A 26,086-nucleotide genomic window follows, 5' to 3' on the forward strand; every position below is an offset into this window, starting at 1 on the left:
AGCGTAGAAAAGTGGAACGTTAATGTTGTTTTTATTGTGAGTCAAATCGCTGGCAATTTTTCCTCATTTCATCTGTTTCTGCTGTCGTGCATGGTGTTGCCTTCTGTGTAAATGTCCCAATGAATAAATGTTTAGTAAACAGTCATTCTGTATCTCATTGTTTCACTCCGCTACAGTCTAAATCTTAATTTGTTGGTTAACTAGTTGAGGAAAGTTTATTCATCGAAAACCAGATCAAAGGCTTCTGAAATCTCCTTTTGAAGGGTTCACATTTAGAATGTGCCAAGTACCCGCAAACACAATTGAGAGTTATTCTAAGGGGAGTTTGCTTGAATATAGAGTTTGATAGCTTAGTTCATTACCCCCAATATATTTCTGGACCCAGATCCCAAAACAAAATTCGTCGTAAGTATGTTAAAAAGTGGAAAATTGATGGAAAATATATATTCCCCAGTCTTTTGAAATATTAGCCTCCAGAATCATGGGTGAAAGAAAAAAAGCCAGATCTTTGTCTTATTGTTAATAGGGACATTTTGTGCCATTTATTTGGGTATAAAATTTTGGATCACTTAAGGAACAATATTTCTACTCAAAACAACATAAAAAAGGACTGTCACGTGGACAACCATTCTGTGTTCCACATGGCTTGCTAGACTGTCTCCCAGAACATATTGCATAAAAGTTTCCATTTTTGTGTTTAGAAATGAAGGTATTATAATTACACCGTAATAGCTTCTTCCAATAAATTTCGCCTGTATGAGGACATGGCATTTAATGCTGCAGCGTGTGCCTTGAAAGTGGTGAGCTGTCAGGGATAACTTGGGTTTTGTCATTCTATACACTTTTGGGGGAACAAAGTATGTTTTGAGAAGGAAATATTTCTTTAGGTAATAGTGCTGGAACGTCCAATGTTATTTATGAATGATATTTTATTGAACAGATTTCTGTCTTTCTGTACTAATATCTTAAAACTCAAGTAGGCATAAAAGAATGATTTAAATTCAGGAAAGGGAAACAAAGAAGTATTAACTTAGATTTACATTTTTTTCATGAGCATTGATAAACAGTTGCTAGTTTTCAGTTCGTCAAAGTGGATGCATTTCAAGTCAAAATAGAGTATTTTTCTTGATAATTTGCTGAGTAGAGGTTTCAGTGAACATATACTATTTTTGTCATAGAGTAGTTGGTGCTAAGTAATGAATGCATTTGAAATTTCCAGCAAGTTTGCTTTACTGGGTTGTCCTGAAAAGATATACATCAACTTAGTTTGCCCCTTTGTTAAAATGTCTATAATAATATATATTTTAAAAGTCCTTCAAGCCTATATATACCATCTCCCAGTTTCCAAAATGGTGTTAAAACAGAAATTATTGTTTACACATCCTTGTGAATGTTTAAAAATTAGATCTTAAGACAGATGTTAACATGTTCATGAACTGCCTTCACATTGCTGTTGTGCTATTTTTAAAAGTAATTTCTCGTAGAGGACAAGGACACCCTGTTTAAAACGGTGGTAGGATTGGGAAAGTGCAGCAGTCCTTTTTATCTGCATGGGAACCAGGAGAGCTGACTTAACAGATGTGGACATTGGACTTGAAATGAAGTGTTTCCATCCTTCTGTAAGGTGACAGGGAAACTATCCATTCTCCTCGCTGTGTTGGGAGAGCCAGGCCAGTGGGACAACACCACACCATGATGCATGTTTGTCTGAGGACAGCCTTTCACAAGATACCATGTGAACTGAAGCCTTACCCATGAGTTCTTGCTCAGAGGAAATATGGCACAAGATTTGAGGAGGAAGCCAGAAGAACCATAGGTGTTTTGGGGAGGAAGATCGCAGCATTTGGAACCCAGCTTTATCTTTAAGGAATCAGGCCCTTGAATCATAATTTTATCCCAGGAAAGATAAACACCTATCACACTGATCCACGAACCTGAGCAGATTTTCCTGAAAGAAACTGGTCAATGTGGACAGTTCTGGGTCTTTTCTTACCGAGAACACTATATCCTAATTGAATAGCAAATCAAAATTTACAAGCTCCCCTGTCTTGGCCTGAAATACCTCTGAGCAGTGAGGTCCTAATCTGTTCTCTTTAAGATCCCTCCTGCCATCACCCCACAAGGCCCCGATTCTGCGTGCACTCACCTTTGATGTGTTGCCAGAGTGCACTGTGGGCTTTTCTCCATCGTGCGTTTAATGTTGCTGCTGATATCCAAAATCAACGTCGTCATTTCTTCTAGCAGAAGAGATCATGTTCATTATTCAAAACCCACCTTGAACGTTGACTTTTGTTAAGTCTCCCAGCATCCTCTGCCTTAAGCTGCCCAGGAGATTACCAGCACCAGTGAGTGCCAGGGCACTCCTGACACATCACTCACAGCACCAGTCAATTGCCACTTGATCTGTCTCTCTCCTTCTCTAGGATGTGAGCCATTGAGAGGCAGAAATTACGTCTTTCTTACAAACCTGCTAGGTGGTAGGTGCCCAGCGAGTGAATGGGTGAATGATTGATGTAAGTCTGCAGGGCTTCCCTTCAAATTTCCTGGTAAAACTTTTCAAAGGACTTTAACAGCTTAGAATCTCCGTGGCATTTTTACGTTAGAAGTCGGTCTGGAGATCATCTCTGGCCTCAGGAAACCTCAAACCAGAGACATTGAATGAATACCGTACCCAGAGCTCCATAGCTGTCGTGTCAGAGGAAGGAATAGACCAGAGGTCTCCATTAGACATCATTTATGAAAAATAAAGTTTATTACTTCTATTTTGTTCTACTAGGTTGAGCAGATTTTGGAAATTTAGACTTTTTCTTACGTAGCAAAGTATTAACATTCGTGTACATAAGCCTCGGATGTCTAGAATTTCTTTTTCTTTGTTTTTTTCCACTGGACAGGTAAATACCAGCTGTCCCCCACGGTGAATATGCCCCAAGATGACACTGTCATTATCGAGGATGACAGGTTGCCAGTGCTCCCCCCACACCTCTCTGACCAGTCATCTTGCAGCTCCCACGATGATGTAGGATTTGCGACGACAGACACTGGCACGTGGGCCAAGGCTGGCATCAGTGACTCAGCAGAGTGGTAAGAACGCTCCAGCGTTGGAAGACATTGGTTAATTACCATCACACTTGATTTTAGGTTTAAATGGTCTGTCACTGAGCACAGGGAATCAGTTTCTTTTATAGCGGCGTTCTGAGTTAATAATCATGATTGGATACTCAGTTATCACTCTTTGAAAAAAAGATTCCCCCCCGTCTCAAAGCCCTGCCCAGCTGTGTTAGCCTTTCCAGGGCTATTGTTAAGAATTTAGCCAAACCAACAAGAAAACTACCACGAACCCCCAAACCCTACTCATTTGTTAAGTTTCACTGTTAATTATTTTAGGCATGTGTTACTTTGATGAATTATTTTGCTATTCCATAAATAAATTCTAAGCAAATCCCTACGGTGACTGTGAGTGTGTAGTAATTAGCTGACTCTGGGAGTGGGAAGAGGCTGTCACAGGATTTCTTTTCAGAGCGCTGTAACTATTCGTCTTTGTATTTACTTCTAACGTGGTGACTTCTGGGGCAGTCTAATGCTATTTTTTTCTCCTCTATCTCTGAAAATAGAAGAAAACGTTTGATATTATTGAGCCAATGTGTGGCACGTAAATGTGAACGTGTGTCTTCATTTGCATGCCTGGTAATTTTATACATCAGTAAGCAAAAGGAAAGTCCCTCCTAGGGGTGACCTTGGAAGGCTGTCGTGACAATTAACGCAAACCATGTGAAGCATTATACCAGAATTTTCTTATTGCCCTTTCCCTGGGGTCTCTCATGAATCCATCAGCAAAATGATAGTTCAGTGTGGGGCCACTGAGCTACACTCAAGCCCACGTGATAATAGCTTATCTTTGAATGAGTTTTTCGGTTCAGCGTAGAGGGGAAACTACCATGTAAAGTAAACCCCACCTGAGATCCTCAGATGCTTTCACGTTTACCGCTACAGTTTATATCTTTTTCTGAAAGTGAAAGTAATGGCGGAGACAGTAAGGATTAGATATTTACAGTATTCATCGTAGGGACAAAAGCCTTTGCGTCTCCACCGTGATGAGGAATTATGAAGGCAACCGTAGGAGTAGGTCTGTTTGGGGCCTTGAGAAGCGCTATATTGGTGAAAATAAATAACGAGCAGGGCTGGAGTGTGACATTAATTTCCCTAAGGGGATTCATGAAATGGTGAGGACTTGTATGATTTTGCTGTGGGGAGCGTGCAGGGGCTGGAAAAGAATATGAATGAAGGGTTAGCCAGACAAGAATGGCAGCTGTTATGAATCAGAGCAGAAAATGTGAGCTTTTCCAGCCTGACAATATCTCCCTAATCCTTGATGAAAATGTTATGAAAACAAAAGGGCAATAAGGCAGGATTAATAACTGGAATTTTAATAACTTTGGGGGGGGTCAGGATATGGTTACATTCTTTAAAAAATCAGCTGTCAGTCCTACAGACTAGCTTGCTAAGTATGCTAGTGTATTGTTTCTTGTGTCTGAAATTAGTTTAATGGGTATATTGATAGGAGAGAATTAATTATGTTATGGTTTAAGAATATTTAGTTATTTTAAGACGCTTATTAACTCACAAACTCGTTTGACATTTTTAATTGTGTGTGTGTAGAGTTCACTGCACAATTGTGCAAGCCTAAATATGTCAGATGGCTAAACCTTGCATTTGTTAACTGATAGAATATACTTTTTTTTCAACCCATGAATTCATTTAGGAAACATAACAATGTTTTTAAGGTGAAAAAGGTAAAACAGCAGATTCTAATCTTAGTGACAACATAATTTCAGAGGATATAAAATTAGTTTAAAAAATATGCCAGTATGTGGCTTCTGGGTAACATTAGCAACAACAACAATTTGTACTTATTTGAAAATTCTTTAACATAATTTCTATTAAAAATGTGTTGCAGATTCACTCTGTCCACAAATGTGATGCCTATTTGGAGTTCAGGTTTTAGTGTATTTCACATGATATAGAAAAGGGTTGAAGAGTGTGTGCAGAGTGGTTGAAGAGATCAACTTTCAGTATCTAAAAGAATTACTCTTGCACTTCCCTGGCAGTCCAGTGGTTAAGACTCTGCCCTTTTACTGGTTAAGACACCACGCTTCCACTGCAGGGGGCATATTTAGTGTTTGCTGTTGCAAAATTGGGTCATAGTTCTCACCATATATGGGTTTTAATTTTTTATTTCTAGAACTGTGTTTTTGACTTGGGGTGAATGTGCCCTGGAAATTATAAGCATAGTATGGTAAGCATAGTAGTATGTGGATACTGCTATATAAACATAATATACATGCACATATATATTTAAGAAATACATAAAAGCAGTCTATAATTACATACATAATAGACACTGGAGCTATGCGCACGTGTGTATATACATAGGGTCTAAGCAGAGTAGTATGAGAAGGGGCACTTAAGGCTTCCAAATGAACATGAACCTGCTTCTTCCTGGAACATCACATTTATTCAAAATTTTGCAGAAGAAAGATGATATATTAAAAATGAAAATATTTAGTATAGGATGCAAGTAAAATAACATTGATTAGGATATAACACTGATTAGGCTATAACATATTAAAAAAATTGTTTTTGCATTGAGCTGAACTCCCAGTCCCTGTGGGATTCTCTTTTCTCAGTCCCTGGGCCAGAATGAGGGTGGACAAGCTAGGTGCCCAGGGTAGCAGACTTAAGGAGGGTCTCACTCTCAGGTGTGGCCTCTGAACTCCCCGCACCCTGAGATCAGAGCTGCCTTGAATTCTGAGTCCCAGGCACCTACCTTACCTCCTCCTGGGGCCCTGCTCTATACTTGGTAGCAAAGATGGAGAAGGATCATTCACTTCCTTTTTAAGGTTTTTTTTGTTTTTGTTTTTTTTAATAAACAGATTGGAATATTTTAATGTTATCTCAGTAATTAATTTTTATAAGTCAGGAATAACATTGGCAAGTTTCTGTTAGGTTCATACACCAAGAATAAATCTGGCCTAATAGATACATACAGAACTACACACAGCAAATGCAAGGATGTTTGCTTTTTAGCACAAACTGAATATATAAATAACTGACAATATATAAGACCATAAAAAAAAAACCCTCTAACTTGCATACAATGTAATAAAACAGAGAGTGAAATAAAACAGGACCGAGATTAGAAACAGAAGATGTGAGTGAAAATATTGAAATATGTGCTTGCAGGGATTTCCATGGCGGTCCAGTGGCTGAGACTCCGTGCTTCCAAGGTGGTTGGTTTTTAAAGACCCTACTTCCATTATCATAATTCGCGTTACGTTGATAATTTGAGATAGCAAGTCTTTGTCGGGTAATAATAACTTATTTTGCGTGGCGGTTTGCAGTTTACTGACAGCTTTCCTCTCGTGCCTTTGAATTCTCCCAGTGGCCCTGGCTGGTGGATGAGGCCAGTCTTCTCTTCACAGAGCCAGTGAGGACATAGGGGCTCAGAGCATTCAGGCCACGTCACCTGGTGGTGAAGCACTGTCTCAGTGTCTTCCTTGTCACAGTTTTTGGTTTAGCCCTTCCCTAAGGCCATCTGTCATTTCATGAACAGTGAATTGCAGCTACATTTCTAATGTATTTGCAAACCAGATCACTACCCTTGTACCCATATGCATGGTCATTCCCATAGGGTCAGTACAGGGTTAGAGAAGCTGGTTTCCAGCAGAAGCATGAGGAGGGCTTGTATACTGGAAGATGTAGTGGAGGCACCCCCACATGCTAGTGTGTCCAGTGAGCTGTGGAGGGATGTTCTCTTACCTGGTCACGTAGGCAAGGTGGCTGCGCACTGACATGGAAGAGCTCTCTATGTATTGTGTGCCCGGCACAGAGAAAAACCATTTCATTGTGGGGACTGGGCTCACAACACCTGGTGATGCTTCTGAAACTGTTCACGGGTTTTTACAAATAGGACCAACTCCCCTGCCACGTCCATCGTGAAAACACTTGGTACTGTGCCCTGTTACCACTCATCTGCCCTGTGCTTTGCCGTCCCTGCTACAGCCACTGTGTTGATGTCACACAAACCGAATGCCATCAGGTCTTAGTCATGCTTTTCCTGACTCCCTGGATACCCTTCACTCTCCCATCTGCCTCTCCACAGTGTCTGTTTTGTGCTTCTGGTTTGGTATTTTTCTCAGGGAATAGAGATCTTTTCTTATTTGTTATTTTGACTTTGGTACCCAGCACAACACCTTCATCAGAATAGGTTCTACTCATGATTTGTTGAGTTGATTTCTTCTCAGTTGATTAAGTATTGCAGAGAAACTACATCCTCGTAAAACTATGTGCCATGAAGGTGTTTTCTTTTTTCTTTTCTGAAACACAAGATAAAGGATATAAAAGATGACCAGAACATACCCTTTTTTTAAAAAAAATTTACTTTATGGAAATATAGTTATTTACAATGCGTAAATTTCTGCTGTACAGCAAAGTGATTCAGTTATACGTATACATACATTCTTTTTCATACTCTTTTCCATGATGGTTTATCACAGGATATTGAATATAGTTCCCTGTGCTCTACAGTAGGACCTTGTTGTTTATCCATCCTGCATATAGTAGTTTGCACCTGATAGTCTCAAACTCCCAGTCCATCACTCCCCCATTCCCTCTCTCTTGGCAACCACGAGTCTGCAGAACATACCCTTTTTAAAACTTCCATTCAGTTGCAGTTCATGTAGTCACTTATTTGCTACCAGTATTTGTGTTAGTATATGAAAAGTTTCCTCAAATATTCAGTCTTTCTCACATGAGGAAAGAATTGCTCTAAATGTAAGTGAGTGTCATATTTTCCCATTGCCTCCTACACAACCACAGGTTTTTTGATGGACTGTATTTGTGTTATTTAGTTTAAATATTTCTGAGGAATATATGTATACGTACATTCATACACACAGGTGTAGATGAACTTTTCCTGAATATCATGTCTTCTATTTTCAGTAACTGTTTTTATGTTTCTTTCTCTTTACACCAGCTCTTTGAGTCCAGATGTCGATCCAGTTCTTGCTTTTCAACGAGAGGGATTTGGACGTCAGAGTATGTCAGAAAAACGCACAAAGCAATTTTCAGATGCCAGTCAATTGGATTTCGTTAAAACGCGAAAATCAAAAAGCATGGATTTAGGTAGTGAGTACAATCTCCATGAATCTTTATCTAAATAAGGTTTAGATGCTTTCAGATGAAAATTGATGGTCCCAAACACATGTCTGTTTACTGTGAGCCATAGAGAAAATAAACGTGAAATGAGGCAATTTGGCAAAAATGAGTTTTTCTCGAAGTTTGAGATAACTATATTTCTCCTAAGTGGCATGTTTACATCATGTGCAATATGTTAATATATATGTTTTCTGATGAGAAAAGAAACAAACACATGTGCATATCATGCTCTATTCATGTATCTTTCTTTGAAAAAGATGAAATGTTTTAACACTTTGGCTGTTTAAGACCAATTTCATTGGAATATGATTTGGTTGGTTGTGGGGATTCTCGAACTAAAAGCAAAAGTTTTGGAGAGAAACCATTATCTCAATCCATGTCTAGAGTTTGGTTACCTCGTGATATTTTCCTTCCATTGCTGTCCTTTAAGGTTTATTTCATAGAACCTCTTATGTGTTGATAATTAAGGCCTTTAATTGGAGTCATAATTTGAGAGCATATTTATTGTAGAAAGTATTTGGAAGCAAATGAGAGGAGGAAAATAATCCTAGTTGTTCAATCAAACACCAATCAGGTAGTGTCTCTTTTTAAATCCAAATCCACCAAAAACCAAAACAAACAAAAAAGTTAATTAATTAATTAATTATATCCATAGACTGAATGATGAGAAAAACCTTTGTTAATCAACTGTAACGTATTTACGCTGTTCTCTGGTGGCTGTTTGTACTTCAGGACTAAAAGCATTAATTTATCCCATGCACACAAGAAAAAATTGGGTGATGCCTTGCCTGGCTAATTATGATATGCTAACATATCAATAACACACGTGTCTGTAAGATGAGATGACTGGCATTGCATGGAGACACTGCTTTTTCCCCCTTTTTTGATTATGAATGTTTGCTTGATGTTTCATATATTTTGCATGAAATATTACCTAAGAATTATCACCTAACTGGAAAGATCTGGGAATGGTTGCAGCATGTTGGGCTGTGGGACTAACTGGGCTAACCGTTATACATTTACCTTTTAACAGTAGCTGACGAGACTAAACTCAATACAGTGGATGACCAGAAAGCAGGTAAGAATGGACACTTAGACTGTTGCCATAGAAACTGCGGTCCGAGGAGCTTATCATAATTATAGAGCTGCCAATCATGTGGCACGTAAACATAAATATTCCAGGCTGGCACGGATGTTTTCATTGTAGGAAATCAAATTGTACAAGAAAAGGAAAATTTTCTGTGAGAAAAAAATTTATCAGCGTAGTACATACTAAGTAGAAATATAATTTAGTGCTTCAGAAATGCTAAAACAACCTAGGTTTCTTTAATTATATTTGTGGAGGAATGTTTTGTCACAATTTAAAAAAGAAATCAAAATCCTGAAAACATGATCTCTTAGGTGGATTCTTTCAGTTTCCAGGTCATCTATCTGATGCGTAGGTTAACATCCAAAAAATGATTCTCAAAGTGGTGATTTTGAGTTGAAGGATAATGGCACAAACGTAAATATTTTCGCTGAAGGACAGTGTCCAGTATTTCTATCATTCGTCACTCAGGAAACCTTAGTTCTTTTTTGGAGGCAAGCATTAGTTTGTAGTTACCTAACATTGAATTAGACTGTATATTGCATCCTTATTTTAACTTTGTGGACCTGCTTGAAAGGTTTTTTTTGTTTTGTTTTTGCTTTTAACTATTTAAGGTTTCTAAAATGCTGCCCAAATCATTCCATAGAAACAATAGATTATGTTGAAATGGGCTTTACATTATAGTAGATTTTACTTTATATGTTATTTTATGACAGTAAGCAGAGGAAAGTCTTTATGTGTAATTAAAGTCACGTGCTTTGTACAGCTGAGCCTTTTGATTTATTATTATAAGTTTGGAATAGAGTTTTAATTATTCTAGATCCAGGATGATGTAGTTATACCACTTAGCACTAATTAGCTTCAATTCACCTTTTTAACCTGCAGTAGTAATTAGTTTTAGGCTTCTTGAAAAATGTGTATCCCACATACATATGTAAAGATAATTGTGGACATGGCTGGAGTTTTCACATTCTGTAAAGGTAGATTGTAAAAACTACATCTAACAAATCATTGGATTAACTGTAGTGCAGGACGATTAACAATAGCCTCAGCCCTTATTAAGTAGTTATTTCTTTTATCAAACATACAATTCATTGGAATTCTGAAGCAGGGCTAAAGAAAAAACATTCTGTGATAGTTTACATATGTAAATTAGTAATTCATTTTTGGAGTTAATGGTATTCAGTACTTTTCAAGAAGTAACCCCCATCCAAGTTAATGTTTATGAAAAGCAAATTGAGCTGCTCAGGTTAAAGCACATGACTTTATATAATACGCCAATTAGGTAAAGTAAGGAAAATAGTTAATTTAACCAATTCACTAACAGGAAAAGAACAATTTATTGTGATTAAAAAATAAATAATAATAATATTCAAATTTCAACTGAAAACAAATAACTTTCATGGTGAGAGGCAGATTTTTATCATCTAATTGAATCATCTGCTTTTATAGTGTTTTAAAATGTTAATTAGATAAAAAGCATTTTTAAAATACTATATGCAACCTATCCTACCAAACTGAACTGTAAAAACTTGAGACAAAAAATTATTACATAGATGTCAAAGTACTTTCTGGTCTATTGGTTTTAAATCTACAATGAATAACATATCTACAGTGAATGCTTCCCGTCCTCCAGTATTAGTGAACAGATTTTCAGTTATTTTTCTTTATTCACTTCACTTAAATTGCTAAGATTACCATGATTTTACAGTTTAGTCCAAAGGTTTTTGGTGGAGTCACAGCGGCATTTTAGTGTAGATCGTCTGTCTAGCCGTAAGCCTTTCATAATGAAAATGGAATTCCATTTCCCTTTGCCCTTACAAAAGACATCCTCTACTTTTTTTTGGCGAGAGAAGTATTAGGAGATAGGAGTAGAAAAATAGACCTAAGGAAAATAGTATGATTATGATTTCCCCCTTTATTCCTGGATTTAGGATTTGTCTGTGATATTTGGGGTTAAATTTACTTTCTGCAAGAAAAGAGAGAATAGGAATAAGAGAATTGGGTTTCTAATAGTTTAATCCTTAAATATAAAAAATAATCAAAGTATCCTAATGACCTAAAAGACTTATATAAGGAGCTTCAAAATACTCTTTTAAACTTATTACTTTAAATAATTTAAAATGTTATTTTAAATTTAAATTTAGAGACATTGACTTTTTGTGTGTGTGTGTAAATAAAACTAATCTTTTGCCCTTGCTTTATTTAGTAGGAGACATTTTCAATTTTTATTACTGCTAAATGATAAGTTTATGACGTTAGGAATATAGTGACCCTCACTTAGGAATCTTATTACTGTATTACTTAGCAAAATCTTTGTTCAAGTTTTTTTGACAAACATACCACTAACATGAGTGAGATCCATGTTATAGATCAAGTCATCAAGCTCTTTATGTAAAGAACCAGAGCGTAAATAGTGCAGTTCTTACAGACCAGACAGTCTCTGGAGCAGTTATTTAATTCTGATGTAGTGTGACGGCAGCCATGGAGGATGTGTAAATAGATGGACATGGCTGTGTTCCAGTCAGATTTTCCAGATTTGGCCCACAGTTTGCTGATCCCTGTTATAGATGCACAAATTATAGATGTTATGAAAATTTTCAACCATATATAAATATGAAGACTGTAGTTTATTAACCTACCAGATACCCAATACCCATCATATAAAATTATCAACATCTTGCCAGAATGTTATACTACAGTGTTAAGAATTTAGAGAAAAGAGTAGATAGGTAAGCTCCCGGTTATGCTTGCAAAATAACTATTGCTGGGGACTTCCCTGGCTGCCCAGTGATTAAGACTTTGCCTTCCAATGCAGGGAGTGTGGGTTCAATCCCTGGTCGGGGAGCTAAGATCCCCCATGCCTCAGGCCAAAAAACCAAAAACATAAAACAGAAGCAATATTGTAACAAATTCAATAAAGACTTAAAAAGAAATATATATATATATATGTCTGTTGCTTATTTAGTTACAATTCCATCATTTCTTTATCCCAGATTTGTTTGTGTTTATGTTTCTTTATAAATACATATATACATTTACCTATACACATATCAATATTTACATACATGTAATATATATACCTTTATTTGAATAAATTGCCATTTCTGAAATTAAGTATTAAAACTTTTAGTGCTCTGAGTGTATTAAGTCAAATCTCAGCTATCTTCTCATACATAAATTACGTTTTTATGGTATTCTTTACTGGAAGCATCAGACCCTCACTGGAGATATGTACATAGATACATATAGATACATACATGTGTACATACATGTGTGCACATATGTATGCATATATACATACACGTCCTCTATAAACCCAAGAAAGCACCAGATATTTGCCTCATAAATGTTTATAGGACCTAAATGAAGCTAGTAAGTTATGAAAATTGATAGGCATCCTTTAGTCAGGAAAAGATCTTCCCAAGGCTTATTCTAGAAAATGTGAAGGTAAGTGTCCCTGCACAGGAATCATCTTTTCCCTTTCTCTCTGATTCCTCGATTTCTTACTTTTTCTTTAGTTCTTTGGAACACAATTCATTTTCCTTCCTGTGACGTGACTTTTATGGATATTTAAAACATGAACTTGTCAAAAATTACAGGGCTATCAAGAGAAAAAGTAAGATTGATCATCCTGAAAGAAATATTTCTTGTGAATTTTTGTCATAAAATAGTCAAATATATACAAACTTGCATGGAGAAAGTTAAATAAATCATCTTTTTCTCCCAAGCGCAATAATTTATGGAATATTTTTTCTTCATTAAAATCATCTGTCTGCCTTTCTGCCTATGTTACATTTTTAACATACTTATCCTAACTTAAAACGGCTACCCCATTGTGAAAATTATGTGAAAGATGTCATGTAAATGAATCTTAAAAAGATAATTCTTGTTTTGACTCTCCCCAATTTAATTTTTATTCTGTTTTATACTCTGAGCCATGGAAAGCGCATGTCAAACTATTTGTCTTCTAGGTGATAACGTATCAAGACTACTCCTTAATTGTTGATCCACGTATAGGCTGATGGCCCCACATGGAGATAATCTATCCAGCCTCTCATACCCTCCTATTTTTTTTTTTTCACCTGTCTTTTTCACAGTATAAGTGAAGAACTAGTTCTGTAACCTGGATTGCCCAGCTGGTGGTTGCTGGTATTTCAGCCCTCTGGAGGCTAAATTCATCTATCTCTGAGTGCCAGGTCAGGCAGTCATGGATGAGCGTGTCTTTCCTGGTTAAAGAAATGCATTCTGATTGCCTTCTAAAGCTTGGTTATGACCTTGGGCCTTCCTGCCCTAGATTCTCACATCACAGAGCCACAGTTTTTTGTTTTTTTGTTTTTTAAATATTTATTTATTGACTTGGCTGCACTGGGTCTTAGTTGCGGCACTCGGGATCTTCGTTGTGGCATGCGGGACCTTTTTTTAGTTGCGGCATGTGGGAGCTTAGTTCCCTGACCAGGCATTGAACCCAGGCCCCCCTGCATTGGGAGTGCAGAGTCTTAACCCCTGGACCACCAGGGAAGGCCCCAGAGCCACATTTTTAATGCTCAGAATTCTCCCCTGCCATGCTACTGAAATTTTCTTGGTAATTGTGATGTCTGGAGATTTAAGTACTCACATATAGCTCTGGAGCCTTTTCTCCTTCTCTCTCTCTCTCCATTATATACTTTGTTTCTATTCACATCTTGTGTTGCTCTTCCCAGAGAATTACCATTTTCCAGAGTTAGGTTTCTACCTGGTCCAGGGTGCCCTGATTCTATTGGTGACACGTGGTCTCTCATGCTTTTCTTACTTGGTGAGTTGTCTGAACCTGCACCATGATGAGGAAGAGACTTGAAACTCGTTGAGATCAAAGTTTCATTTCCGTTGGAAATAACGTTAAACTGCCAAAAAAATGATTTCAGCCACGTTACAAAGCTTACTCTGGGTTGTGTCCTTTAGCTTTCTCATCATTCTGCTTTCCACAATGAGCTTCTGGGTTCTTCTGACTCTTTAGATTATTGACATGACTTTGAGCAAATGATTAGACAAAGGTTTCATCTGTTGAGCTAAAAATGGAAACTAGTAACTTAGGGTGTTTCCTAATGAGAATAGAGAAAATAGACCCACGTTAATATACATTTGGGGAAAGTTAAAATTAGTGACTGTTACTTTGCTTTTTATATCTTGCCACCCGCATTCCAGAAGTTGACATTGAGCAAATACTTTGTTTTTGTCCCTGATATTTTCCACAATTCGTAGATATTCAGACGTCATTTTCACCACTCATTCTAACTAAGATTTTGTTCTTGCAAACCTCCAAGGCTCCCCCAGCAGAGATGTGGGGCCTTCCTTGGGTCTGAAGAAGTCAAGCTCTTTGGAGAGTCTGCAGACAGCAGTCGCTGAGGTGACTTTGAATGGGGACATTCCTTTCCATCGCCCGCGGCCGCGAATAATCCGAGGAAGGGGATGCAATGAGAGCTTCAGAGCCGCCATTGACAAGTCCTATGATAAACCTACAGTAGATGATGACGACGAAGGCATGGAGACGTGTAAGTTTACAATGTCTGAAAGAATAGCTGTGACAAGCGTCTCTATAGAGCAGCAGTTCTTAAAGTGTGCTCCAGGGAACCCTAGGGGTTCCCAGCATCCCTTCAGAGGGATCTAGGAGATCTAAACTATTTTCATAATAAGATGTTATTTACCTTTTTTACTCTTATTCTCTCACAAGTGTACAGTTGGGTTTTCTAGAGGCAACATGTCATGTGATATTACAATAGATTGAATGCAGAGATGACAGAAGAGTCTTTTCAGTTAGATATTAGAGTTGCCATTGTTCTCAGTAATTGTTTCTGGAAAATACAAGGGATTTTTTTGGTAAAAAATATAATTTCTGTTAACATGAAATCAATTATTTTTTATAAAATAATTTGTATTTTTAAATTTTCTCAGTTTTAGTTTAGTAATTGATGATATAATCTACATAAAATTTTATTTTGAGTCCTTTATAAATTTTAGGAGTATAAAGGTATCCTGAGACCAAAATATTTGAAAACCGCTGCTGTAGAGTATGTCTGTAATATATCTCAAATGAAAATATGTAATCATCTGTGATTTTGATAACATTTTTGTTTCATTTTTATGAATTACTCTTGCTTTCCTTGAACTGAGCTAGCAAGATATGTTTGTGTATGTGTGTTTCCAAATTGCCAGATATTTGAAGCCAAGATTATTGAAAGTCAGAGGTTACCATGAATGAGCAATGTGTTTTCCATAGTATATTGAGAAAAAAGTCACATTTATAAATACGTACAAACGTATGCTTCAGGGAGTTGCCATTGTAGTTAAATGTATATGGTGTAAAAATAGCCATTCAATTTAAACATAAGGAAGAAACTCAGTAGTATATATACTTAGAAGAGAAAGGACTAGAATCCTAATAGAAAAAATTGTTGATTGGTTTATATTGTTCATAACTAATAATTCATGTTTTAAATTTTTTAACTTCAAAGTGACTGTACTCATCTAACCACCATAAGAAAAGCTAGAGGGGGAAAAATGGAAGAAAAGCTGGAGACACCACTGCCCAAGGTTAAAGCAGAGATCATTTAGGTGGATTGTAAATGATTACAATTTAACTTTTGGATGGACCACTTCGATCACACATACCTAAGGAAGATTGTGGTGGGGAAGGAGAGTTTTAAATGAAAATCACATTCTGGGGAAATTTAAAGCGAAATTATATAATCTTTGCCTGTCAAATATAATGTATTTGGGAAGACGAATATTTCTGCTATAATGTAACACACAAAGCAAAACTTAGGAGAGGATCACTGCTTTCTCCACCAGCCCCCCCTTCCCTCTCCCCCTCCCCCCAATTCTTAGTATAAATCTGGACAGTTTTTCACTCCATCCAGCCAGTGATTTCAAATATATGCAGCCCTTTCTGCCAAATGAAGAACATATTTCCTATTTTTGCTGCCAAGCCTGGTCTCCAAGATCCTGAGTCATATGAGCTTTCAACCCTCTTGGGTTTTTCCCAGCGTATCAGTGGTTCCTTGCCACCCTCACCAGTATGACTCGCGCTGCCTTGCTAGGGTGGGGACCCTGTATCACTTAGAGACCTTGCCTCTGTCCTGGGTGCATATTTAATAAGAGATACAGTGCTTTGACACCTCCATATTTGTTTTTGTAAGCATCGACAATTTATGCTTCTGAGCTTTTTTCTTATTCTGGTTAAAATGTTATTTAAACTCCCTCATAGAATGCAGTTTTCTCACATAGATCACTTATTGCAAATGCACCAGGGGATGGAGTAGCTATCAGTACCAGGCATGTTCTTAATTCTGTAACCTCCAGAGCTTCCCACCAGTGTGAACATCTAAATTTGTCCCTGTCTAAACTTAGTTTTTTTTTAATTGGGAAGAACAGATTTAAGTATTTTATGTGAAAAATTTTGTATTAACGATCATCAAGACAAAACCAAGTAGACAAACTACGATTTGTGAATGGGATGGAAAGTTCTGGGCAAGACCTGGGAGAGACACTGTGAGACGTGCACCTGCAACCACAAAGTGCTGGGTTTTCCCAAAGTCCTGACTTTATGATGTTTTTTTTTTTCAGACCAGTCTGATGAACTTTGATTATGGCCAAAGAAAGGCAACTATTGTACATTTCAAATGTGTGCAGTGTGGGTTGTCAAAACTGTATGAGTAGAGTGACATGAGCCTGGGGTCCCATCCACATTCTTCTCACCCATCTGGGATTTGGGTCAAGTTGCTTAAAATCCTTGAGCTTTAATTCCCTCACTTGTAAAAGTGAAGCTTTGGACGCCCAGGTCATTGATGCTCAGGTTGTGTGTGGCAGAGTCTAGTGAGGAGGGGAGGCTCGGTCGTTTGGGGGAGTCAGGAAGCCCGTGGGAGGCTGAGCAGGTGGGGCTGTGCCAAGGTCACCAGCTCCCCCACACCCCCAGTTGCCTTAACAGTCGTGGGTTTTTTAATTTATTTATTTCATTTTTTTTGGCTGCACCGCGCAGCTTGTGGGATCTTAATTCTCTGACCAGGGGTTGAACCCAGGCCATGGCAGTGAAAGCACCGAGTCTGACCATTGGACCACCAGGGAATTCCCAGTCGTGGGTTTTTAAAATCACTTTTCATACATTGTGGTTCTTTGTCAATTTGAAGTTTGAAAAAAGGAAAGTTCGCAATTTTCCAGAAAAAGTTTGAAAAGCTCTGGTTTAGATGGTTCTGTTTCCGAGGTCCTTTCCAGTTTTAACTTTCCATGACTCTGTGCCCCGCTTCACTTACTGACCTCAGACTTGCTGCCTGCTTCTCTCGCCATCTGTGAAGTCTGCAAAGAAAGATGCCACCATGTCTTATTCCTGCATAACCAGGCTCAGAGCTGCACAAAGCGCTGGAGTCAGTGACTATTTGTCACATCAGTAAACGGGCTCCTGCTTGCCTAGCACCTCTGTGTGTGAGAGACACACACCAGACACAGTGAGCTTTGGGCTGCGGCGCACAGGGTGGCAGTGACATTTCACTCCTTCTGCTTGCGTCCCGCACTGGACCTGTATGTCTGAGACCTCCAGTGCCTTAGCAAACCATTTGTTTTTCTATAAAAAAAAAACTGCTGGTGGTCATGAGATTGTCACCTTTATGTATGACTAGATACAGGTGTGAGAAAGAAGCCTGGCTCAGCTAGCTCCTCTTCTGGTTTCCTAAACACTACCCTTTCCAGAGTCAGGCTGTGGATTCTCACAACATGGTCCGCACACTCTCTTCTGCTGTCTGCATTTGAGTTTCTGCTGGTGCTCCTTGCCCGGGCATCCTCGCCTATGCATCCTGCCTGGGCATCCTCGCCATGCGGGTGCTGTCCCCGGCCACGTGTTTAGGCCCTGCCGTCCTCATGCTCTGTGGGGCCCTGTGGCTGAGGGCTTTTCTTGTATGGAGGTGGGACTCAGGACTCAGTTATGGCCACCGTTAAATTAAAGATGCTGTGTCACTGTTGAACGTTTCTCTGAAAGAAACACTGGGCAGACAGTCTTTGTTAGATGGCCGTCCTGTGAGGATGCAGTCCGTGCACCCCAGAAATGTGGCGGAGGGGGGCGTTAGTTACCCGTGCCACCCAGCCGCCTGTTTCTGTCCCACGCAGCCCTTTCCCTCTTTACAGGGAAGCCTGGTTGATTGCTCTTGTCAGTCGGGTCGAGGTCCTCCCCGGTGACTCTCTCTCATGGCTCGGAACAGGCTTGCCTCTTCTCAGCAGCGTTGAAATCGTGGCATGCACACAACAATGGGGGCCAAGAGACCGGGGCAGGATCCATGTGGTATCTGGTATCTGTCATCTTCTGTAACACTTACGTGCTTCCCGTGGAGATGGCAGAAGCCAGCGTTTTTGTCTCTCATTTAATCCATCTGGCCTCTCCGTGTTGTGAGTGTCTGTCTGGATCAAGATGGAGCTTTGTATTCTGGGGCCCATTATCTCTGAGGCCCTACCTGTGTTTGACAGGTCAGGGCATCTACAATCTGCTCCCTCTTCGATGCAAATCACATTCCCCGCCTGGCTCCCAGCAAGCAGCTCCTACATCCCCCATAATAAATCAGTTTCTCTTGAAACCAACAACGTGGATGTTATATCACATTGCTTTGTTTTATTTCTGAAAATATGGAGTCCCATTTTTTTTCTCTTTTAGAAGTTACCAAATGGTCAGCCTTACTGTCAATTCAGTAACAGCGTTTTGTCAGAGCCAAGGAGGTGAAACACAACAAAACCAAAGACTATCCTGTTAATTGTACTTCTCCATTTTAAGATCTATCCAGTTTACAATTTTAAATGTGAGAACTGTATGCCTCGAAAACATAGAGACAGCTTGCTTTTGAGTGGCTTGCCTACTTTCTTATAGTACTCTTTACAGGAAATAAGAAAAAAAGCATTGCTGTAAAGTATACATAACTTAGGTTGGTGTATGAGATTTGAAGAAACTGAATTTATGTTAATAAATCAGCTAATCTGAAAGCTTCCGGGGAATTTTGTTTATTAGCTTCTAAGTAACATATTGCATGAATATCTCAGATTTTCAGCTCTCAGCATCCTCCACATTTCTAGCCACCTTTTGTCACCACCTATTTGAACAAAAATAATGCAAACTAGATTGTTATCTTAAGAAACCCTATTAGATTACCGTAAATCTATAGTGGAAGAATTCAGTATATGGGTTTCAAAGTCGAAGTACTTTGTAAAAGATTTCGCATTTGGTTAATCTATCTTAGTGGATAATTAGGTGTTGATCTACAAAAAAAAAATATTTGTTCTGAAGTTCTGGGAATAAGAATAACCTGTCTTATCCTCTTATGCCAATTTGTATACTTAAGTATTTGCAATTTAAGAAAAGAAACTTTGATTAATTTTAGGAAATTTCTAAATGCAATAGAAGTGTAAGCGTGTGAAGTAGCCAAAGCTATCTATTCCTTATATTTCTTTTTCGAGATGAAAAGTAAGTTAAGCTAAAAGTGTGATGAAAAGTCACATCTGAAGTGTTTGAATTATAGAATCCTCATTTTAAGCATCTTTTTTTTTGATAAGGAAAAAGTATGTAAATGGTTGACCAAGATTGTACTTAGGAACAAAATCATAGCATGTGTACCTCCTGATTTGCAGTCCTGTGAGTTTTCTAGAATATTAAGCAAACTTCCGAGTGGGAAAAGCCGTTACACTAAAACTATTATAAAGTATTAATGAATTTTAATATTAAAATCTAATATTTAGGCTATAAGTTCCTGAGGGGCTGGAGGTGGTTCGACCTGGTGGATAAACCAACACTTGAGAGGCAGTGTGGTTAATGGCTGTAGTGCACAGGTTACCATGGCACCAAAGCGTGGGGAACCCACGCAGTCCATGTGGAAGTTGAGTGCAGTGGGAAAGAGCGGAGAGAGGGCTTCCCAGATCGGTTGAGGTGAGTAATATTGCTTGAGTGGTCTTCAGCAGGGTGTGTAGGAAACGTGGGGAGCGGGGACCACTTTTGGACCGCCATTGTCCTATTAAGGTTGATAAGTGCACTGCAGGTGAGAGCATGGTGAGGCGTGAGGTTTAAGACGTAGGCAGAAAACAGATCACAGACTGCTTCATTTAAATTATTTTTGTTCCTACTAAGGACCTTAAAGAGCATTTGAAGGATTTCAAGTAAAAGAATATGATTGTTGGGGCTGTAGGATAGTGGGTGGGTTGTTAGGGATGGGATGGTACGTGGCAGTGTTGGTGGCAAGACTGGTTCTGTGACCGTAATGCAATAAGCCAGGTGGGTAATGATGCTTGGCAAAGCGAGAGGACAGGGAGAAACTGCATTTACATGCTTAGCATCTCACACATAAAGATGGATGAGGACGATGTGATTTTTCTCATTAGTACCTCCAGGCTCAGAAACTTGGAATTATCATCTCACTGGGTAATCACTCCATTACCAAGTTTTCTTAATTTTTCCCCATGAAATCTCCTAATTTCTCTCCTTCTGTCCAGTCTAGCCCCAGTCCTCATTCTTTAATATCTGAAGTTACTTTGAGGCTCTCCTAACTGGTCCGACTGTCTCTACATTTGCTGAGTAAGCTCTGGGATCATACTGTCCTCACAGTCCTTCAAGCTCCGCTGCTCGTCCTCATCCAGACTCTGCACCGTCCGTGGGGCTTATCTTCTCACTGCCCTGATTGTCCCCACTCTCTTGAGTACATTGGACTGTCATCTTCCTTCTTCAGGATACTTTTTCCCAAGCAATCTGATTTTCCCTTGACTTTTCAAAGCCCTGAGTATGGACATTCCCTGATTTGCAGTGGTTCCACTTAGGATTTTTTGACTTTACGGTGGTTTGAAAGCGACGTGCGTTCAGTAGAAACCCTACGTCTAACTTTGAACTTGGGTCTTTTCTCGAGCTGGTGATACGCAGATCCTCTCTGGAGATGCTGGGCAGTGGTGGCAGCTGCAGCTCCCGGTCAGTCACGTGATCAGGAGGGGAAACAAGTGATGCCCTTACAGCCGTTCTCGTTTCCATTTTCAGTACTATATTCACTAAATTACGTGAGACATTCAACACGTTATTATAACGTAGGCTCTGAGTTAGATGACTGAGCCCCACTGTAGGCTAATGTCAGTGTTCTGAGCACATTTAAAGCAGGTGAAGCTAAGCTATGATGTTCAGTTAGGTGTATTCAATATATTTTTGACTTTTGGTATTTGCAATTTATGTTGGGTTTATTGGGCTGTGACACCATTGTAAGTCAAGGAGAATCTACATGTGGATGTGTCAGACTTTTTAGTATAATGTACTTTTTTTTAACATCAGGGAATTTTTGTGGATCTCCCAATATGGATTGTACGGCTTGGGAGTTAAAAATACTGGCTTTTCGGGGACAGTCGTTTTGATTTCTCAATAAATAGCAAAACAGAGCCCTGCTCGCCATTCACTAGTCCATCACATTTGCACATCTTTATGTTGTTATTTATTTTTGTTTTTCCACTTAAAAGAGTCAGAGCAGTGACCTGGACTCTCTTTCCTTGACACCGTAGATAATTTTTTCTGTATTGTTAAAATAAACATTTGACACCAGTTCAGTCCTTGATGAAAATAAAATTCTTAGTGGCAAGTCCAACAGTAGGTTTATGAGTGCTACTGTTTTCATTGTGCAGCCAGTCCATTGGGTAGAAAGGAAAGCCTTCAGCTTCTCTCTACATTGTCCCCTGTGGACAGGAAACAATATCCATTGTGGTCCATCATTTGAATGTGAAAATCAATTATATATTGAAAGCAAATTTGCAAAGGTTCAGAAGAGGGAGGGTCCGACCCTCACTGTATTTGTTCTGCAGCATTCTCTTGGGCAGTGGAGGTGACATTCTACCAAGATATTTAGGAGCATTTTACCTGTTTGTTTGGAGGGATGCATTAAAGAAAACTTTAGAATATAAAGTAGAAGTGAAGAATGGTTTCTGGTCTTAAACTCTTGGGAAGTGTGGTTTTATATTTTTTGTCTCTCTACTCCTTACCCCAATGTAAACTGAGAGGTTGGCTTTTTTTTTTTTAAATGAAATAAATCCAATTTTAGAACAGTGGGTTTTAGAATCATCTATTTGAACATTCCTCCAGTTGCTGAAACCCCTTCTCTAAGACCACTGATAAATGTCACCTGCTTCCTTCATGGCTTTTTCTCCTTTCAAGGTCATACTCCGTGTTCTTCAAAATATCAGTTATTATTCCCACCCCACATTTTAGTATAAAAGCTTCTTAATTCTTCATGTTTCTTGCCAGCTTTGTGTGTGTGTGTGTGTGTGTTTTAATGTTCTGAAAAAGCTAAGTCTTTCCATTGCCAAGAGCTCATCATTCTAATGTTAAAAGTCAGGGTCCAGAAAAGCAGATCCTATTATTCGACACCATCTGTGTCACTAGCTGTTCATTTCCTACATCTTTTCTCCTTTTCCAAAGTCAAATATTCAACTAAAATAAGAAACAAAAATAATATGTGTATATATATAAATATATATATAACTATATGTATATTTATTTATAATAAAACAGCCTCAAATCCTTTGCAGGACTTTGCAGTGCCTGGGAGTTCAGTCCTCATTTATTTTTACTACATTGTGTTTTATCTAACATTAGTCAATAGAAATTGGTAGTGGTCAGTGGATTTGCTAAGTCTAGTGAAATTTTCCAATTACTAATGTCTCATTTTAACTCACTCACTTTAAATTTTACAAAGATAGATTCTGAAGACTGCATGATCTTGTGTCCAGTTATTACGTTTAATCCTTTGTCTTCCAAAGAAAATATTAAATTACTCAAGAATATGTGTTTCTATTATTAGATATTTCTAATTCCTAGAATAGTTCTTTCTAAACAGGGAGCAGTGAAGGCTGCTTTTCATGTGATGGGCTATTTGTTCAATCCACTCAACAAATATTTAATAACACTTCTTTGAGCTATGCCCTCAGAGGAGAGTACTTGTTTACCGGCAAATAAGAAGTAATGCTATCATTTTCATTTTGTATTTCTCCGTTTCGTATTTCTCTGGATGTTTGTATCAATTCATTTAACACTAGTAACAAGTCTGAACAAATCATTTGATTCTAGTAAAATTGTCAAAGCTGCCTAGAGTGACATTTACTGCTAAATCTTACACTTATGATAAATAGTACTGTAGATATTCCACAGCTGCTCTAAAGTTTGATTTATATAGTGTACCTATTAGGATGCTTTTTCTTTTTCTTTTTCTTTTTTTGTGGCTACATTGGATCTTTGTTGCTGTATGTGGGCTTTCTCTAGCTGTGGCGAGTGTGGGTTACTTTTGTTGTAGTGCGTGGGCTTAGTGCGGTGGCTTCTCTTGTTGTGGAGCATGGGCTCTAGGTGCTTGGGCTTCAGTAGTTGCGGCACGCCAGCTCAGTAGTTGTGGCATGTGGGATCTTCCTGGACAAGGGATCAAACCTGTGTCCCCTGCATTAGAAATGATGTTATTGAAGCCCTGCCATCTCCTGACCCTTCTGCCACACCATCCACAAGTCAGCTTATCCAGAGGGTAACTGCAGGCCTTGTATTGCACTTTCCTGATCACATCCAACTGAAGGGAATGAGCCATCTCCCCCCAGCATGGAATATGTTCATTTGGGGTGTTGGGGCTGTTCTTGGACTCGTAACATTGGACTAATAAATCGACAGGGGCAGGGACCCACAGGTTGGTGTAAATTTAGTAATGAATTCAGCCCTGGAAGCCAGGTTGCATTCCTCAACACCATCGGAGCTCCATTAGGAAGAAGAGATGGAGAGATGGATTTGGGATAAGCAAGCCACAGAGATCATTGCAGTCTCAACAGTCTTATTGCTTCTCAGTGGAATAAAAAGACTAATGACCGTGTGGCTTAGAGTCAACTGTTGACAACGAAATGTGTGTGATGACCAGATCGAAGTGTTTATTTATGGCAGAAGCTACAGAACGTTGAGGTTCCACGGACACCTAAGGTCATTTTCTCCATAATCATTACCATGGCAGTGCTCAATCTTTTCCAGACTTCTTGGCGACCCAATGCTAACGTGATAGCTTGCAGAACCAAGTAGCTCAGTTTGTCACATGGACTAGAATTTTAATCGAGCTATATTTGCATCTGTTGAAAACATGATAATTAGGTATGTCTTAATTACAGAATGTTCTGCCTGAAAGAAATAAGCAGCTTCACGTTATACCTTCTTTAAAAAGAGAGACTTGAAAGTACCTGTCTTTGTAGGTAATCACATGGGAAAGTAGCTGATAGTGCAGTGCCTAGAGCAGGTTAAAATAGGCAGAAATATTAGTCAAAAATAGAAATTTCCATTTGTGTGGAAGGAGATAATCACCTTTCTTTGTGTAGACTATCTGCAAGAGGAAAGCAAACAATCTGTAAAGAGCAAAATGAAAGAGAAGAAAAACGTAAAATTTGTATAGCATTTAAAATAGTCAATTCCCTGAATGTAGGTTTGTGATTAGTTCTTGCATTGTAATGTACTGTATGAACACAATAGATCAAGCCATTTACGGGTGATGTATTGCCAGTACTCTTCTTACTTGAAAAATTGTTTATCTGAGTATCTTTAGTGTTTTCTTAGTTTAAGGGAATAAAAATATTTTATGTACCTTATTATAAAGCTAGTATAAAATGTACAAAGATTGGTTTTAAAACTGAAAAAAAAATCTGACTAGTCTCTCAGTGACCTTGAATGCATACATTTTTTTTAAAATATTAAGCATGTGTAACCAATTTCCTTAAGCTTTTAAAAACCACAGTAATTCTGCATGGGGATGGGGTAAAGTGAGATTCTTATTTTTCTCTATCAAATAAGTTTAGCATTTGAAGCATATATAACACAATACTCTAAAAGAACATCTTATGTTTATACATATGAAGCCACATATTGCTAAATATTTCTAATTAGTTGGCATTCAGAGGGATTAGTTACATCAGTACACCCCCAGAAGAGTTTCTGTGATGGTGTATTATCTAAATCAGAATGTTCAGAATAAGCATAAAGAATTCTCGAATGTGCAAGCATGATTGTAAAACAGTCCACTTGCTCGGGGCGGGAAACTGAGTGAGGCGTTTTGATCTTATAAAATGAGGTTACAGAGCCTGAAGTTAATCAATGATTTAATACTAATTTTCTCTGTTTCACCCAGTTTAGAAAATAAGTTGTATTACATACACCAGGAAATTATTGTGACTATGAGAGGAATTGGCATCAAATGTGACTTCAGCATATAGTTAGTTGTGAAGGCACTGCCTTTATTCTGTGCCGGAGCCAAGAGCAGACATATGCCCCGTGTGCTTCTGCCAAAACTGTTAGGCAGAAAACTAGCAGAATCGCTACTGATCTTTCCATTCATGATTTATGGTAATGGTCGCTGTGGAAGACAAAGTCATTTACGTGTATTGAGCTCATTTTTTTGTTTACCGTTTCAGACATTGTAGAGGATCTTACAATCCATTAGAGGATACGTAGAGCACTGACAATAGTAGCATAAAACTCTCCCAGGAGCTGATGAGAGCTTAACTAAGAACAATGGCCTTCCTGGGGTTACTGTTGCAGGGTGTGGCTGGTGTTGTCAGGCTTAATTAGAGGAGCGTAGGCAGTGTTCTGAAGCTGGAGCATGGTGATACACAGAAATTGGATGAAAGTTTGGCTGGCTGGGATGAAGTCAGGAGTCAGGTTTACCAGTTGTCTCCCAGTTGAATAGCCACTCATGGGCATCTGCTGGCTGTCCAGCAGTCCTCATTCTGGAAGCTTAGAGAATAGGAAATGGA

At 38.6% G+C, this 26,086-nt stretch overlaps 1 protein-coding gene across 23 annotated transcripts in view; it reads left to right on the forward strand.

Moving 5' to 3' along the window:
- PARD3 (par-3 family cell polarity regulator) overlaps nucleotides 1-26,086 on the forward strand; it is a 608,396-nt gene that overhangs the window by 377,328 nt on the left and 204,982 nt on the right. For 15 of the 23 annotated variants that reach the window (XM_057730270.1, XM_057730264.1, XM_057730262.1 and 12 more), the window contains 4 exons: nucleotides 2,892-3,081; nucleotides 8,033-8,184; nucleotides 9,248-9,292; nucleotides 14,605-14,832. In XM_057730270.1, coding sequence (XP_057586253.1) covers nucleotides 2,892-3,081; nucleotides 8,033-8,184; nucleotides 9,248-9,292; nucleotides 14,605-14,832 — 615 coding nt within the window. The remainder of the gene's footprint in view (nucleotides 1-2,891; nucleotides 3,082-8,032; nucleotides 8,185-9,247; nucleotides 9,293-14,604; nucleotides 14,833-26,086) is intronic. The other 8 variants (XM_057730263.1, XM_057730286.1, XM_057730267.1 and 5 more) reach the window with 2 other exon arrangements.

This window comes from Hippopotamus amphibius, chromosome 4 (assembly GCF_030028045.1).
Source record: "Hippopotamus amphibius kiboko isolate mHipAmp2 chromosome 4, mHipAmp2.hap2, whole genome shotgun sequence".
NCBI lineage: Eukaryota > Metazoa > Chordata > Mammalia > Artiodactyla > Hippopotamidae > Hippopotamus > Hippopotamus amphibius.